This window comes from Danio rerio, chromosome 13 (genome assembly GCF_049306965.1).
Source record: "Danio rerio strain Tuebingen ecotype United States chromosome 13, GRCz12tu, whole genome shotgun sequence".
NCBI lineage: Eukaryota > Metazoa > Chordata > Actinopteri > Cypriniformes > Danionidae > Danio > Danio rerio.
This window is the reverse complement of record NC_133188.1, coordinates 25,749,531-25,765,157: the sequence shown is the minus strand read 5'-3', so window position 1 is coordinate 25,765,157 and position 15,627 is coordinate 25,749,531. Positions and strand designations below refer to the sequence as shown.

At 37.1% G+C, this 15,627-nt stretch overlaps 1 protein-coding gene across 11 annotated transcripts in view; it reads right to left on the bottom strand.

The window, feature by feature from the left end:
* Positions 1 to 15,627, bottom strand: part of bmpr1aa (bone morphogenetic protein receptor, type IAa) — a 64,010-nt gene that overhangs the window by 2,173 nt on the left and 46,210 nt on the right. For 4 of the 11 annotated variants that reach the window (XM_073919934.1, XM_005156879.6, XM_073919936.1 and 1 more), the window contains 10 exons: positions 14,967 to 15,239; positions 4,319 to 4,475; positions 4,125 to 4,227; positions 3,944 to 4,040; positions 3,460 to 3,550; positions 2,989 to 3,127; positions 2,714 to 2,906; positions 2,065 to 2,362; positions 1,778 to 1,953; positions 1,064 to 1,194 (listed from right to left, as the gene is read on the bottom strand). In XM_073919934.1, the coding sequence (XP_073776035.1) occupies positions 1,064 to 1,194; positions 1,778 to 1,953; positions 2,065 to 2,362; positions 2,714 to 2,906; positions 2,989 to 3,127; positions 3,460 to 3,550; positions 3,944 to 4,040; positions 4,125 to 4,227; positions 4,319 to 4,475; positions 14,967 to 15,036 (1,455 nt within the window). In that variant the 5' untranslated portion in view covers positions 15,037 to 15,239. 11 annotated transcript variants of the gene reach the window in all.

Below are 15,627 nucleotides of genomic sequence, written 5' to 3'. Positions count from 1 at the left end.
CTAGGAAGACAAATCTTATTTCACAACATGTACTTCTCTACTGGAAATATTTATAGATCTGAAGCAAGTTGCAATAAAGGGATAGTTCACCCAAAAAAACGAACATTCTGTGATTTTCTCACCCTTCACTTGTCACAAACTCTGTTGACATTCAAATAGAGTGGTCCCTTATTAATCGCAGGAGTTACGTTCTAAAAATAGCCCGCAATAGATGAAATACTCATTACACTCTTTCACGATGGTCCACAGTTAATCAGGACGCAAAACACAATGAGCTAATCAAGACACAAAACACAATGCGCTGTAAAAAAGCATGTCAAAAAGCACTAAAAAAATCTGCGAAACTGAGAGACCGCAAAAGGTGAACTGTGTTTCAAAAAAATGTTGAAAACCGGTAACCATTAACCACAGTATTTGTTTTTCTACTATGGAACTCAGTGGTTACCAGTTTGTAACGTTCTTCAAAATATCTTTTGTGTTCAACTGAAATCCATAAAGGTTTGGAAACACCTGAGGGTGAGTAAATAGTGGAGGAATTTCCATTTTTAGGTGAACTAGGCCTTTAGGAAACCTTTGGCAATTGTCAGATTTTTTCAAATGTACTGAATGGTTTGAATAAAATATGCAATGTTTCAGTCAAGTTTATATTCATGTTAATGTCAGAACTTCAGATTCAGATTTTCAATCACAACCACAAAAAAACTTTCCTTTTGATCAACTCCCATTTTCTGAAAATAAAAAAGCTTGAAATGACAATTTGGAAATGTTATCAAACTTGTATAGACTAAAAGAAACATTTCCATTTTATTCAAACCCATAGATGATAAATCCAGAGAAAGACATAATTGTCAAGTGCTCTCTTTTTATAGCTGTGTATGTGATGTTTTCTTAATATTCTTTAACCAAAGCTAACTGCATAATTTCAAGAAAAACACATTTTAATTGCACTTCTTCAAACAGCACTGCACAAGCAAGCAGTGCCATCTAGCAGCTAAAACATAATTGTGAACATAATCTGTAAATATACTGCCATCTGCTGGTCTGAAAGAGTCTGCAGACTCACCTCATCACTGTTCCATCTGTTGGATACGGTGGGCCGCAGTCCTTTGACACAAACAACCTCCAACATGTCTTCATAAGATGGGTCTGAAGGCACCATCTCATAATATGGCAGCTGATACTCCTCAACAATCCCTTGGAAACAATAGATTATTGTTGGATTCAGTTTTAAAAACATCCATCATCTTCCAGAAGCTACCTGTTTTCATAAAAATCTAAAATGTCTCTGATTAATATTCTAAAGTGTGTTTTATAATGCAATTAATATCATACAAAAAAAAACTTAGCACACCAGATTTAGTTTGGAGCAGAATGAAAGAGACATGAGTGTATTTGTATAATGCATTATGCGCTTTAAAGTGAAGTGAACTCAAAGGTTGAAGTCTTTCTGCTAATGTCCATTAAACATTATTGCTAATTTATATAATATGAGAGCTTTTGTTCTCTCGATTTTGATTGAGCAATCTAAAACTTTGTTTTGAGGACATATGTGACTCATGAAAAATAGCGTACACAATATTAGAAATTACTTTAAAATGATTGTTAGTTGATGTTCAGTTATTTTAATAACCAAGTTAAAAAGTTAACTAATCTTACATGATCAAATTGTTCATATACAGAGTTTCCATATATAATTCTTTCAGAGTTTCAAATGATATGGAAAAGCTCTTAAAGGCATAAAGGTAAATGTACAAGACTGAATTTTAGCTATAAATACCTCCAGTGACACAGCGTCTGGCCATTTCCCAAATAACCAGCCCATAGCTGTAGATGTCTGCCATGATGTAGGCCTGGAAATGATTCTTATTCAGAGTCTCGTCCAACACTTCTGGAGCCATGTAGCGCCTGGTTCCCATACGTGTGCTTAATGGGAGGTCCACTTCATTTGTGTCACTGAGAAAATAAAATTCTCAAAATGACCAAACTAAATAAAAACTAGCTTCAGATTCAGATCAACACATCTTACAAATTTATAAATGTACAATTGAAATAAATTCAAAGCACCTGTTGAATTTCACAGCAAGGCCGAGGTCAGCGATGCAGCAGGTGCCGTTTTTCTTGATGAGAATGTTCTTGCTCTTCAGGTCTCTGTGAGCGATCGCTGGTTTTCCCTGCGTGCCGTAGATCTCCGTATGCAGGTGACACAGGCCACAGGCTGCAGAGAAGGCCAGTCTGAGTAGAGCCTGTGTGTCCAAAGTCGTGAACTTCAGATAGTCATACAGAGAGCCATTCTCATGGTAGTCTGTGATCAGGTACAGCTGCGTAGAGGCTCCTGTGCCATTTATATCAGCAGCGATAAAGCCTTCAGGGAGACCAGAGAGAGGTATCACAAAGGAAAACATCAAAATCATCAGGGCTGGGTACATATTCAGATTTGATTTAAATTCCCCAATTCTTGATTTGATTTAGTGAATACAAATTTAATACAAATACTGCTTGTTATAACATGCCTAGGTATATCATACTTCTCCGGATGAGCTCTAACATGAGGCAAATCATCCACAAAAAAAACTCATGGCTGATTCATGGCTTTTGAGAAATTATACTGAATCAAGCACATTTATAAAAATATATATATTAAGAAGTATAATCTATATTTTTGCCTGGCCCTAGAATTGAAACTCAATGACAAACATCATGAATGACATTTTACCGAGTATGTTCTCATGTCTCATGAGCACGGTTTGATAGATCTCTGTCTCTCTGAACCAGCTGGCCTCCTCTCGGGTAAAGAACACCTTCACTGCTACCTTCTCTCCTCTCCACCGACCAAGCCACACTTCTCCATATCGTCCTTTTCCGATCATTCGCACTGTCTGGATCTGCTTTGCTATAGTGCGCTGCACCTGTAAGATGTGAACAGAGGCACAGTTAAAACACAAGACATCGTCAGGCACAGTCATTCAGTGAGCATTTGTGATTTCTCACCAGCAGAGGGAGTCCAGAGCCACTGCCTGAGGTCTGAGACTGGTTGATGAGGTCTTTCAGGGATTCTCCTGCTGGGATAAAGGCCTCGTCTTGCTCCAGGTCTCTGTGGTAGCGCTGCCTCTCTGTCTGCCACTTATACCTGATGACAAAACACAGTCAAAGCTGTTTTTTTTGTATCTTTGATGTTAAAGAGATCACTCCTGACTCCTCTTATAAACAAAACAATATTTGCTGTATGCTACAGCACTTTAAAAGATTTATTTTCACAAGCCAAGGAACAGAGTCTTGCCCCTACTTGCAGTAACACAATAGTCTCTTTTGACAACAACAGGCCATGATGTGGGTGGCATGTGTTTTCAGAGGGCATTTCGCTTACAGTTCAGTGATGTGGAAAAACAGGCATGTCACAAGCAGCCATTACATGTAAGAGCTTCAGTGTGTTTTGCTGCTTAAGTGCGGTGATGATCTCACCTGTAATAACAGATGACAGTGACACAGATGAGAGCACAGAAGCACACAGTCACTGAGATGAGAAAGGCCAGCCAGTGAGGGTCTGGTGGTTCTGTAAACAGATCAAGAGAAAACATATGTCCATCATAAAGGCATTAGCTGAGCCAGGGCTCAATCAGCAGAGCACACATATAATATTATTCATCTAAAACTAATTTCCAGCATCAATATCCTGGCCTTCAGTTTCACATGATCCTTATGAAATAACTGTAATATGCTGATTTGGTTCTCAATATATATATATATATATGAATACACCTTACTTTCAATGCGGAAAATATGCTTAATATTGTGGTGGAAAATAGTCAAATTAAATCACAATCTTACAATGAAATCACTGTTGTGAGGGGTAGCTAAAACTAGAGTCTGGTGAAAATTTGTAAATGAACAATCTCCAATAAATTAATCTTACAACACCATCAAATTCAGCAGTGCAGCAGCTTACCCGAGTCTCGAGGCGGCAGCTCAGGCTTCAGGTCTTGATTACAAAAATCAAACTGGCAGCATTCAATGGTTCGACGAGTCTGTGCAAACTGTGAATCCTGTAAAAAAACACCTTTTAAATGAGTACAACTTATTTAATTACATAAAAGTACAAAACACTTACGGGAAACCACTTTCTTTACCTTGCACTGAAAGTGTGAGCCCTCATATTTCATACAGCCTGAGCTTAAGATCACGTCTCCATTTTCATCTTCCTCAATAATTGCGAAGCACTGCCCATTTGTCCTGTTGGGTTTAAAAAAAAAAAAACCTCATCAACTTCAATGTTTTTAGAAAGCACAATCTTGATCATTTAAAAGGTGCATGTGGCCCTCACTCGCAGGTATTGTTCTTGGCATCATCGGGGCAATGTCCTGAGCAGTGGCAGCTGAGGAAGCGAGCAGCATCTTCTGGTGCAATAGTAGAGTCATCCCCAGGTCTCCTGGAGTCCAGTTTCACTCCAGTGCCCTGCAGCACATGATCAGGATTCTGACCTGCTGGAAGTTGTAAAACAGTAATAATCAGTGGCAGCTCAGAGACACCAAATGACTAATCCAAATCTGCACTTCCAGAAACTGCATTAGGACTGCTGAATTCACCATTGCTTTTGTTTTGAAAGACAATACTTTTATCCAGAAATGGATCTAAACTGACAGTTAACACGTTCAAGGTACCAAGAACAAAAAACTACCAAGACTTCAACAATTAACTAACCAAATTATGGTAAAAAAAACATTTAACAAAATAATGGCTTACATTTTTTTGGTGGTTATTTCTCGGACATATTTAATGGTGCAACTAAACTAACAAAATTATTAATCCACCATATGTACATTTAACGAGCAGTTTCTGTATAGATATAGTACAGACATTTAACTATCATTAAATATCAACTACTGATATTCAAGTGTCAATCCTCAACAGGTCCACTGTCTCCAACTATTTGTGGCATCATATATGCTCATGTTTAAATTCAGTTTATGTACATCAATAATATCAAAAAGTGCTTTCCATTTCACACGCTAACAAAATTGCATACTTCTTATTTTGAATTTCAGATAAAATGAAGTTTTCTGAGCTTACTGATTTCAGTTACTGATGTTTTCTCATGTCACCATGCACGAGAATGTACTGTTGTAGCTTTTCTATTGAGACTGACTCTACTGCAGGCGTTCCAGTCCAGACTTGTCAGTAAAACAGCTAATCACTCACAAAGCAGCAGTTTGAGAGATTGGGCGGCAGGACGACACGGCGCTCTCTTTATCAGCTGCATTCCATCCTCAGATCCCATTACTAGTCTGTCTTATACAGCCATTCCGTGTGCTGCCGATCTTACAATTAGACTGGACTCTCTTACTGGACTAATTCTATTAGGACATAGTGATTAAATAGAGAGCTGGGCAGGATAAAGGAGCTTCTGTTGCTCTTCAATTCACTGCATAATTCAATGGATCGCCCACTATGTACATAGACTGAAAATGTGATTAATGAGGACATATAACTCAATATAAACAGCATAAGGCTAACAGAATAAAAAGGATATACCAGTAGAAACATGATATCATGAAGAACATTTCCTAGCACGTTTAAGCCAATCACAGTAGGGTTTGATATGCCACTGTTGAATCTAGAATGCCTTGGTAAAAGACAGCACATTTAGCTCTAATTTAATAAATCTAAATGTAATATATTTAAAAGGGTCAGAAACAGAAACTTTCCAAATTCCTGTTTTTCTAGGTAGCAGAAAATGCAAACAGGAGTAGAGAATGCAGTCAAAAAATAGATCAAGCCAAAACAAAATTGCTAAATTTGAGAGATTTAATCCGAAGAAGTCTGGAAAAAAAAAATCCACAGATTGCAAAGAACCCCATTACTACTGCATGATCTCTGCTAAATGAATGTAAAAACAGCTTATTACCGCTGATGTCTAATTCATAGTCATATATTTTAATGTATCCATATAAATCATTTGCCTTGGCTGACACACCTGAATCATCTCACCAGTGTCTTATTATTTCCTCGCCTTCATTTATTCATTTTCTTTTTGGCGTAGTCCCTTTATTAATCATGGGTCGCCACAGCAGAATGAACTGCCAACTTATCCAGCATGTTTTATGCAGCGGATGCCCTTCCAGCCATAGCCAAACACAGGGAAACATGCATACACTCAAGACACATACACTTCGGCCAATTTAGCTTTTTCAATTCACCTATGGCGCATGTCTCTGGACTGTGGGGGAAACCGGAGCACACGGAGGAGAACCACGGCAACATGGGGAGAACATGCAAATTCCAGAGAGAAATGTCATTAAACCAGTGACCTTCTTATTGTGAGGCGATTGTTCTACCCACTGCTACCCCATGACCCTTCCTTACATTCATTTTATCTCAAAAGTTTATTACTTTACATGTTTTGTGAAAAACTAAATAAAATATTGTGAGAAGTTTGTGTTTTGGTCTACACAATGAATTTGGGTTCATTTTGACAACAAGCTTTGATTTAGTTTCATTTAGTCTTATTTTAGTCTACTGAATCATTTTAGTTGACTACATTTCCAAAGATATTAGTCATTTAGTTAAATAAATTATACTTGGTTTAATTTAAGTGTAATAGGCCTTTTGCACACTTCCTGGTTCCGGTAAGCGAAACCGCGTACCACAATATCTGGTTTCAATGCGACGGAGTAAGAAAGAATGGCAGGGTCATCTCATTGCTGTAATTGCCGCGTTCCCGGCTGCTCCAACTCAAAAAACCGACACTCTTACTTTAATTTCCACGATTCCCTGAAAGACGAAGGACAGAGAACATCATGGGTGAAATTATTAGAGCGGTTGAATGTCGTTTCAAGTTATATGCGGGAGTGTGTTCGCATGCTGTATGCACTTCAAAGCGAAGATTATCATGTTTTATTAAAGACTCGTGTTTTTAGTTTTATTTTGATGAGTAATTAAAATATAGACAAAACTCCAGTTAAGCTATCTGCCTTCCACAAACAAGTGCTCATCATGGTCATTAATCTATAAGCATGATTTCTCCCCACATTGTTGTTTATTTTGGATTAATAGACAATTCAATGATGTAAATTGTATTTTTGTATTGAATATGATGAGACGGTTTTACACTTATTTTGGCATTGTACATAGTCAGCTTATGGGGTGAGGTGCAAAACTGTATTATTAACAATTCTTTTGTGTTCAAAACCTCTTTAATCATTATGGAAAAATGTACATTTGTACTTAACTTGATTATCCTAATCTAGAGGAAAATAGTTTTATTTATTTAATTTGCTTATGTTGTTAACAAAATTGTACATTCATAAATGTAAATTTACAAATATGAAACCAGATTTTAAGGTATTGATGACTAAAATATGCTTGTATAATACCAGTATCAACTCTCTAAACAAGAGAGCTCGACCCACTTTAAAAATGTGTGAACTCTACAATGTATTTAATTATTACATGTTATATTACATTTTGTATATTTGTATTTTATTTATAATTACCCCCTGGCATGTATATTTTTGTATTGTAAAATGTTATTTGCTGTTCTTCAAATACATAATAAAAATTTGATTTTTTTCCACGAGTAGGAGCTAACGTGTTTCCAGACTTGAGAAAACCTTACGAGCATTAAACAACCTGTAATGTATGGGGCTCCCACATTGACCGATAGCAACTCGCCTGTACAACTACCTACCTACCTACCTACTATTCACTATATCTGACTCTAAATAAAAAGGAAGGAGGGGGTTAGCACAGTTTACAGACGAGACTACTGACATAAAACTAACCCTGCTGGATGTTAAAAGCCAGGTTAATCTTGCTTACGAATGGCTTGAATGAGCAGATCTTATGCTGTTGGCTGTGCACCTTACTGGAACCTGACATTGCAAACGCTTTGTGTAAGACACGTTTTCTGCCCACATTCTGCAAATCGGTATCATATTTTAAATGCTGTTTTATTTAGGCAGTTTTACACATTCACCGAACAACATCTTCCTGTCCATATTATGGCAAAGTTGACAGTGAAAAAGTCATCCACTGTCCTGAGGCTGTCATGTTTCTGTGACTCCTAGCGAACCTGGAAATAGCGATACATTGCTTCGAAGGGCGTTTCCGGTGTTCAATTCCGCTGTGAAAAAGGTCTATTGAATTAAAAATATTGTATACATTTATTAATCAACTTAAAATTAAATAAGCCATTAAAATATGGAATATAGATTTTCCACAGAAGACCAAAAAATAGAAATGTATTGTTAATTTATAGCATAAGAAATATGTAAAATTATGTGTTGGCAATCAATCCACATGTAAGAACAGTAATCTGTTGACAATGCAAGATTTCTCAATTATTTAGCAAACCCTTTACTTCAACATGGTGAAGAAGTCTTTTTGTCCAGACTTAAATAGTTTTGAAGGGGATAGAAAGGGCTTAAATAGTTTTGAAGGGGATAATATCGCTTTTGATTTTTGCTTTTATCAGTGATTTCCTCCCCACACGATTTATACAGATTCTTTTTTGACTTGAGATCGAACGTGAGGTTGACCAAAGTAAATTCTCTTCTTTTTCTCCCAACTGTTGGAATTTCATTACAGTTTAAGGCTGATTTTTACTTCTGCGTCAAGCGCACGCATATGCTATGGCGCTGACGCATAGCCCTACACCGTGGCCATCGCTGACGTATACCTCTCAATAAATTTAACTACACGTCGCAACGACGCATAGTGCAAGTTCTGTGATTGGTCGGCTTGGTAGCGCTGATGAGTCTGGGCAGGACCGAGAGCCGCACGAACGGCGCGAGCCCAATGGAGCGATTGTTTACAAGTGTGGAGTCCCTCAAAAGAGCTCTGGATGGAAAGTTTTGTTTTGTGTTTACCTCCTAGTTAAAACTGTTGCATGTCCGCCGGTTCCTGCCTCAAAATGAGCGAGTTTGAGCCACTTGTACATCCCGAAAGCGTTCAGAAAGAACAAAACACAAGCGAAGAAACTCGACACAGAGACACATTAACACCTTACTGCCAACTAGCGTTTTGGAAGTGTTAATGCAGACCAACAGAAACAGCGCGCAGAAGTATAAATGCACAGCTACGTGTGTTGCATGCGCCGTGGGTTACGCCGGTCACTTGACGCAGAAGTATAAGTCAGGCTTTAAGCAGAAAGACATCCCTATGGAAGATGATTTAATCGCATTCTGTGTCTACTGGTGGATTGGTTTACTTTTCAAATGTAAACATATGTGCAGTTGTTGTCATCACTTAATTTTTATTTAGCTTTCGTCTTTTTTTTCCTGAAACTTATGCCATGAAATTAACATTGCAAAAAATGCCAGAGGGACTCCCATTTTATGAATACAAAAAAGTACGATTTCTACCAAACTTTTCCTATTCTTATAATAATCGCAGTGAACTTTAACTGAGGCTCATAAGACTAAAATTGTTATAATAATTGATTGAGAAAAGTGTAGGCCTAGTTAAAGTTACAAAATTAAAGTAAAAAAGGTAAAGAAAATTAAAATTTGGTGGTCTACAAAAGCAGTATCTTAATAATGGGGGTTAAAAGAGTGGCGTGATAGCAGGAAACGTTAGCAAAACAGTTGATCACAACACAAACATGAGTGCTGGAGAAACACCCTGAGAAAACAGAGCTGATGGAGGCTGTGCAGTTAAATGTCCAGATAAAGCTTGTGAAGCTGGGAGACGCTGCCTTTGATATGCTCAGTCTATCAGAACGATTCTAGACCGCAAACTAAATGACGCATTCAGCTTCTCAAGTGCTCTTGTGCAGGGTGCGGACAGAGTCCATATCTTACCTACTTAAGTGGATCAAACACACTGTCTCATGTTACTTTACTAAACTATAAAAATCAACTCTTAAACAGAATTACACTGTCTAGACTTAATCTCATTCAACTGCTCGCAGGGGATTTTAATGAGGTCATTTCTGTAATTGAGCTACTCATAAAGCAAATGTAAGAGGTTGTGTGGCCTTCAGCCCAGGCTAAAGAAGACAGTCCCCTTTTTTTGGCGACAGACCCCTACGCACAGTGCCAGGATGGAAATCTCACATAAGGAAAAGGATGGGCAAAGATCAGATGGGAAAACCAGTAGTTCCCTTTCCTTTCCTTTACCTTTGGCATCTTTTTCACCATTCTCTGCACTCAGTGCTTAAGCAAGGATTAAATGATCTCGAATGATTTAGGAATGAGGTATTTACTAGGGCTGGGTGTTTAATCAAAGACAACTTTCATGTACATTTTATCAGTAAAGCCAATTCTAGTATAACTCCAGTGCATGCTTTCAGATGCAACTACACAGTGTCAGTACTCTGACAAGCTACGTAAAACCAAAAACCAAAATTGATTTAATAAGATAATAATAACATCAATATAATCTGTTAATGACAGCTGTTTGTGTAGCTTCTCAATAAACTACTGTTCAGATTAGTACTTTAGTAAACTCATTTCATAAATTCAGTGGAATGCTTGAAATAAATCCTTTTGTAAAATGATTCTGCAGTTGTCTGATTAAAAGTCACGCTGAATGAGTAAAAGTAGTTAAGGTTCTTCTTGTTTGGAGATGCTGCATGAGAATGTCCTCTGGCCTTCTTTGGAGATTCACTACAGATCACTCAACCCTGCTTCCCTGACAAAATGTGCATAACAATTGCAGATATGCTCAACCGCCTTCGTGAATTCATTTCAATAAATCACCCAGCCAAAATATTTACTGCAACTTTACAAAACTCAATGGAAGTGGCTGAAAGAGCAACATTAACAATGTTAGGAATCTCTCAAGCACTTCACAATAGATGCCAAGCAGTATTTCAGTCTGAGTAAAAGAAATTTTTGCCCACTGCTGGCCAGAAACTGGTTGTGGGCGATGATTGATGTGTCAGAGGGGCCCATTAGAGCCTTCACATTCACATGTGTGCCTAATTCTGCTGCCAGTTACAGTGGAGACTGAGGTCTGGCAGAGCATCCCTCCATAATGAGACTCTCTAGCAGATACACACCATTACACTCATGAAAGAAAAAAGAGCAAAGGGAAGAAAAAAATTTGCATTTTCAGTTAAATTCACGCTTTAATAGCAATTTAAAGTTTCATTGACATGACTTTATTGAAGTTCACTGAAGAATCGTGTTCAGTTGTTTAAAAGTTACTTCTTCATCTGGGGGAAATGAATACTTGTATCAGGTGTATAGTGGGATAAATTGTTAATGTGCTATTCATGGATCAAATTTGCTTGTATTTTAATGCATTCAACCCAGTGAAAAAAACGGGGTAAATGCCATTTTGCATTTGAAATACTTTCTTCTCCCCTAGGAGGAGTGCTAACCCTATTCACTATTCAACTCAGGTAGAACACTACAATTGCTTAAAAAAAAAAAAACACTTTGCACTGTGAAGGCAACTGAGGGCTTTCAGTCACCAATGTCACCTCTCTGTTTCTTGAAGATTATGTTTCTGAGGTGCAGACACCTGCCTGAAATTACATCTCAGGGGTGCATCTGATGAGCAAGTAAAAAAAAGTACTATAGAGGTATTTAACTAGGCGTTACACAACTCTAACACTGAGAGAAACAACAGCACATTGAGAATTCAAATGTCCTCACTTTACTGCCGCTTCTCTGGTTTCAACCATCTTCTACTTTTCTGCTGCATCTACAAAAATACACCAGCAAGGACATTAGACTGATGTTTGATATAATATGAACTCGAAAGGAAAACTGAGCCATTTGAAAATCTGACTACTGGGCATGTTATGAGACCTCTCTTTCTCTCAAATAATTCATCAGAATAATGATTAAAATGTAGAATGTAATCGAAAGACTAGGGCTGTGCGATTTGGGGAAAACAAATGCTGCTTTTATTTGATATTAATTAGTCTATTAATATTTCCAAAGCAGCAGACGCCATCATCCCACCTGTCAGCACTTTTCTGTTTGTTTTCCTATATTTATTGTGGACATAGTTTGGTTGCGCAATTCTGATTGGTCAGAACAAAAGTGTACTCACTCAATTGTATAGTAAGACTGTCACACACTCAGCCAGCAGTCACGCATATGCTCTGGGCGGGATATTAAATAATACATATATTCCTATTGCAGCCTTTCGCGATTAACTAATCACAACGTTTCAATTTGCGATTGCGATTTGATTAATCGCACAGCCCCACTAAAAACCAAACTAAACTTTGTGTATTTATGGCAATATCTGAGTGACTGATCCTAGTTTCATCCCTAACAAAGTATGAGGATACCTACTAGTGCAACCCCATTTTCATATCTAAGTTCATGCGGCAGTTGCTGTAAATGCTAAAGTTATGTGCTACTTCAATCTTTAATAAGACAATTTGACTTTTTTAAAATAATTTTTCATTTAAATTATTTGTCAAAGGTATTATTAAAATAGATGCCATATTAGTCCACAAAAAAATATGAGTAAATTACGGCGCCAGCTATAAATCATTTTAATAATTGATAAACTTATCACTGCTATCAATGTTTCATGTAAATGTACCCAACACTCTTACATTTTAATTGTCTTTAAAGGGAGTGTCCACCTCCCACATTTAACTTAAAGCCATGTTCAAAAATTTCTGAATTATGTTTTCTGACAAGAACTTTCAGGATGATCCTGCTGTACTTCATTCTAAAAAAGCTGCACTTTAAAGTCTTTTGATAAAGGTGTTTAACGTTACTTTAAATCGCAATGTTAGCATTTAGCCTTGACGCAACAGTGTGGAAGAAATAAAGGCTTTATAACTTTACATTAGATCCTAATGTTAGCATTCAGCCTGAACACACAACAGTGCAGAAGAAATAAAAGCTTTATAACTTTATATTAGATTGTTATGCTAGCATTGAGTCTTAACACGCAACAGCGAAGACTAAAGGCTTTATAACTTTACATTAGATCGTAATGTTAGTGTTTAGCCTCAACACAACACATCACGAAAAAAGGGAAAAAAGATAACACTGGCTGGCCATTACATATTGCAGCCATATGATCTTCAGTCAAACTGACAAGGTGCTTGCATGCAAATAGCTTTACGTTTCCTGTTATGTTCGAGATCATTTCTGTCGTTTACTCTGGCTGTCGCTTTTCTTTCAATCTGTTGCTTTTGCACTTCTGTTTACTTGTCCAGGAAGTGGTGCCTTATATGAATTTTATTTTTTAAAAACGAAACATTGATTACTACATTTTTAATCGATGATTTTTTTTGTAATTGATTAAATAAATAATTCTATTAAAAGTTTCAGCCCTAAAGTGAACAAAAAAAAAGAAAGAAAAAACAAACAAACTACATATTATTAATAATAAATGTCAAAACAAGATTAAAACAAGAGTAAAAAAAGCAAAAAGGCCACTTGTAATATCTTAAATCTTCACACACTTATTAGGGGCTTAAATCTCAAGATCAACAGCACAAATAGACCAAGTATTTCCGGAGAACACAGAGTGTTTGGAATAGTTCATACCCACTAGCAATTGTGACTGTGCCATAAAGGAAATGGTTAATGTGCTAAAAAAGGAAGAGAGAGCGGCAACAATCACTTCAACTGCTTCCTTTAGTGGGGGGCCTCAGAGAGGCTCATGGTTCAGGAGTGAGTCATGACAGGAAAGATGCCTTTTGAACTCTATTGCATGAGTAAACAACTCAGAGATATCAGACGGTGTTCTGACCTGATCTATTGTCTTTGCACAGACAAACTTTCAGAGTTGAAGTATGTTAATATAAACAAAGTGAGCAAAATATATAAAGCTCAAGGCATGTTACAACTTGAACTGCTTTCTTTTTTCTCTGTGCCCCAAAAACTGCTTTCCAAGCAATCGGCTGGTGATGTTTGCCTTCACAGCTCATTGACCGTCCACAGCCAACCATTAGAACTGTCACTGCTGAGTTCAGTGGGAACACAGACTTCAGTTTGACTCAAGGAGGGAGTTTTTATTAAACAAAGCATCAGTTTTCTTTGACATCAGAAAACATTAAGTTATTAAGCATATGGAAACATTTACACAGGCACATGTTATTCAGACATCAGTACTGCAGTCACAAAAAAAAAAAAAAAAAAACAGCTCAAAGCAACAAGCGTGCCTCAGCTTTAAAAAGCTTTTAAACTTGACTTATAATATTACATTGCATTGCATTAGTAGTTAACAAATATTTATGATACATAGCAATACTGCCACTGATACTGGCTGTGCTTTCTCTTGACAGTTCAGGAACACCTCAGTTCTGCATGCTGTGCCATCTGTCACTCACTCAGTGATGCTCATCTCATTTGGTCAAGTTGAAGCTTTTGGTATGGTTTTATGCTCCACCACCATAAAATTTTTACCATGAGTTTTAATTAAATTTATTCTGTTTTTGCATATAGAAATAGTGTATTAAAGCTCACCCTTTAAGCTTGTTAGGAGACAGGCTTTGATATGGTAATATGTACCCTGTCTGTCTAATCTTCACTTTGTAACTTTGCGTTGATTGCATTTTATTCTGATTGAAATGTGTCTTTGAGTGTCATGAAAGGTGCCTATAAAGCCACTACTAGTACTAATATTGATTAATATTTTAATTCATTGCCTTGAAATGTCTGAGCTTTCAAGCCAGCAAAGTAAAGGATTGTGTGTTTTGTTAAGCTCCACATTGATGATAAAAAGTGCAGAATAACAAAACTAAATTTAATGAGTGAATAGCTTTAAATATGAAAATGCTTGAGCTAAGATCCCACAGTAGCTCTGGAAAGTGTTCTCATGTGGAGTGCATACATATAACAAGGTGAACTCCAATGCCAGACTTTGCATAGAGCAGTTGCAAATAAGCTGCAAAATGTCCTTCCAGCATCTTGTGAGAGCACAATTTATATACTTGTGATAGAGCTTGTTTTAAAGAATATGAATATAAGCTACTGTGTGTTTTAAATAGAAAAGTGTGAGTTGTGACAGAACATTCTTACATTTTTGTGAAAAAACATTCTTACCTCCAGAGCAGAGTGTGAGAAGAAGACAGACTCCAGTCAAAACCACAGTGATGAACAAAAGCTGACGCATTGTCAAATTGTCTTGTCGTAATCTTTGGGATAAGGATGAGATCAGGGATGATGTCTGATTAAGCTCCTAATATGTCAGCAAGCACTAACATAGAGATGGAGCAATCAAAAATACGGCTCAAGAGGCAGAGGTAATGCAGAGAATGAGAGGAAGATGACTGGACACTAAAAGCTCAAAGATTCCTTCTCATGGGGTCCATGGCACTACAATAAAACAAGAAAAACAAGCGATGAGTAAATCACACACGCATCAACACACCTTTCTAAGTAAGTTTAACAAGGTATCAACAAACATATCCGAGTTTACGATTAAACTCTGTGAGGCTTTCAAATCAGACTTTCCGCTGTCTGTAATATCATCATGTGATTTTATATTTCTATGAATCATCTATATGACCTGTTTGTAATTTAAGTTTGTAAAGAGTACAGGGCTCGAAATTACCCTTTGCTTGGCAGCACCGGTGCTCCTAACTTTCAAAATGTAGGCGCATCAGAAAAAAAATTTAGTCGCACCCACCAATTTTAAGCACCGTTACGACAAGTTTTATACAAACATATTTATTGCATTTGAAAGCAACACTTATCAAACTAA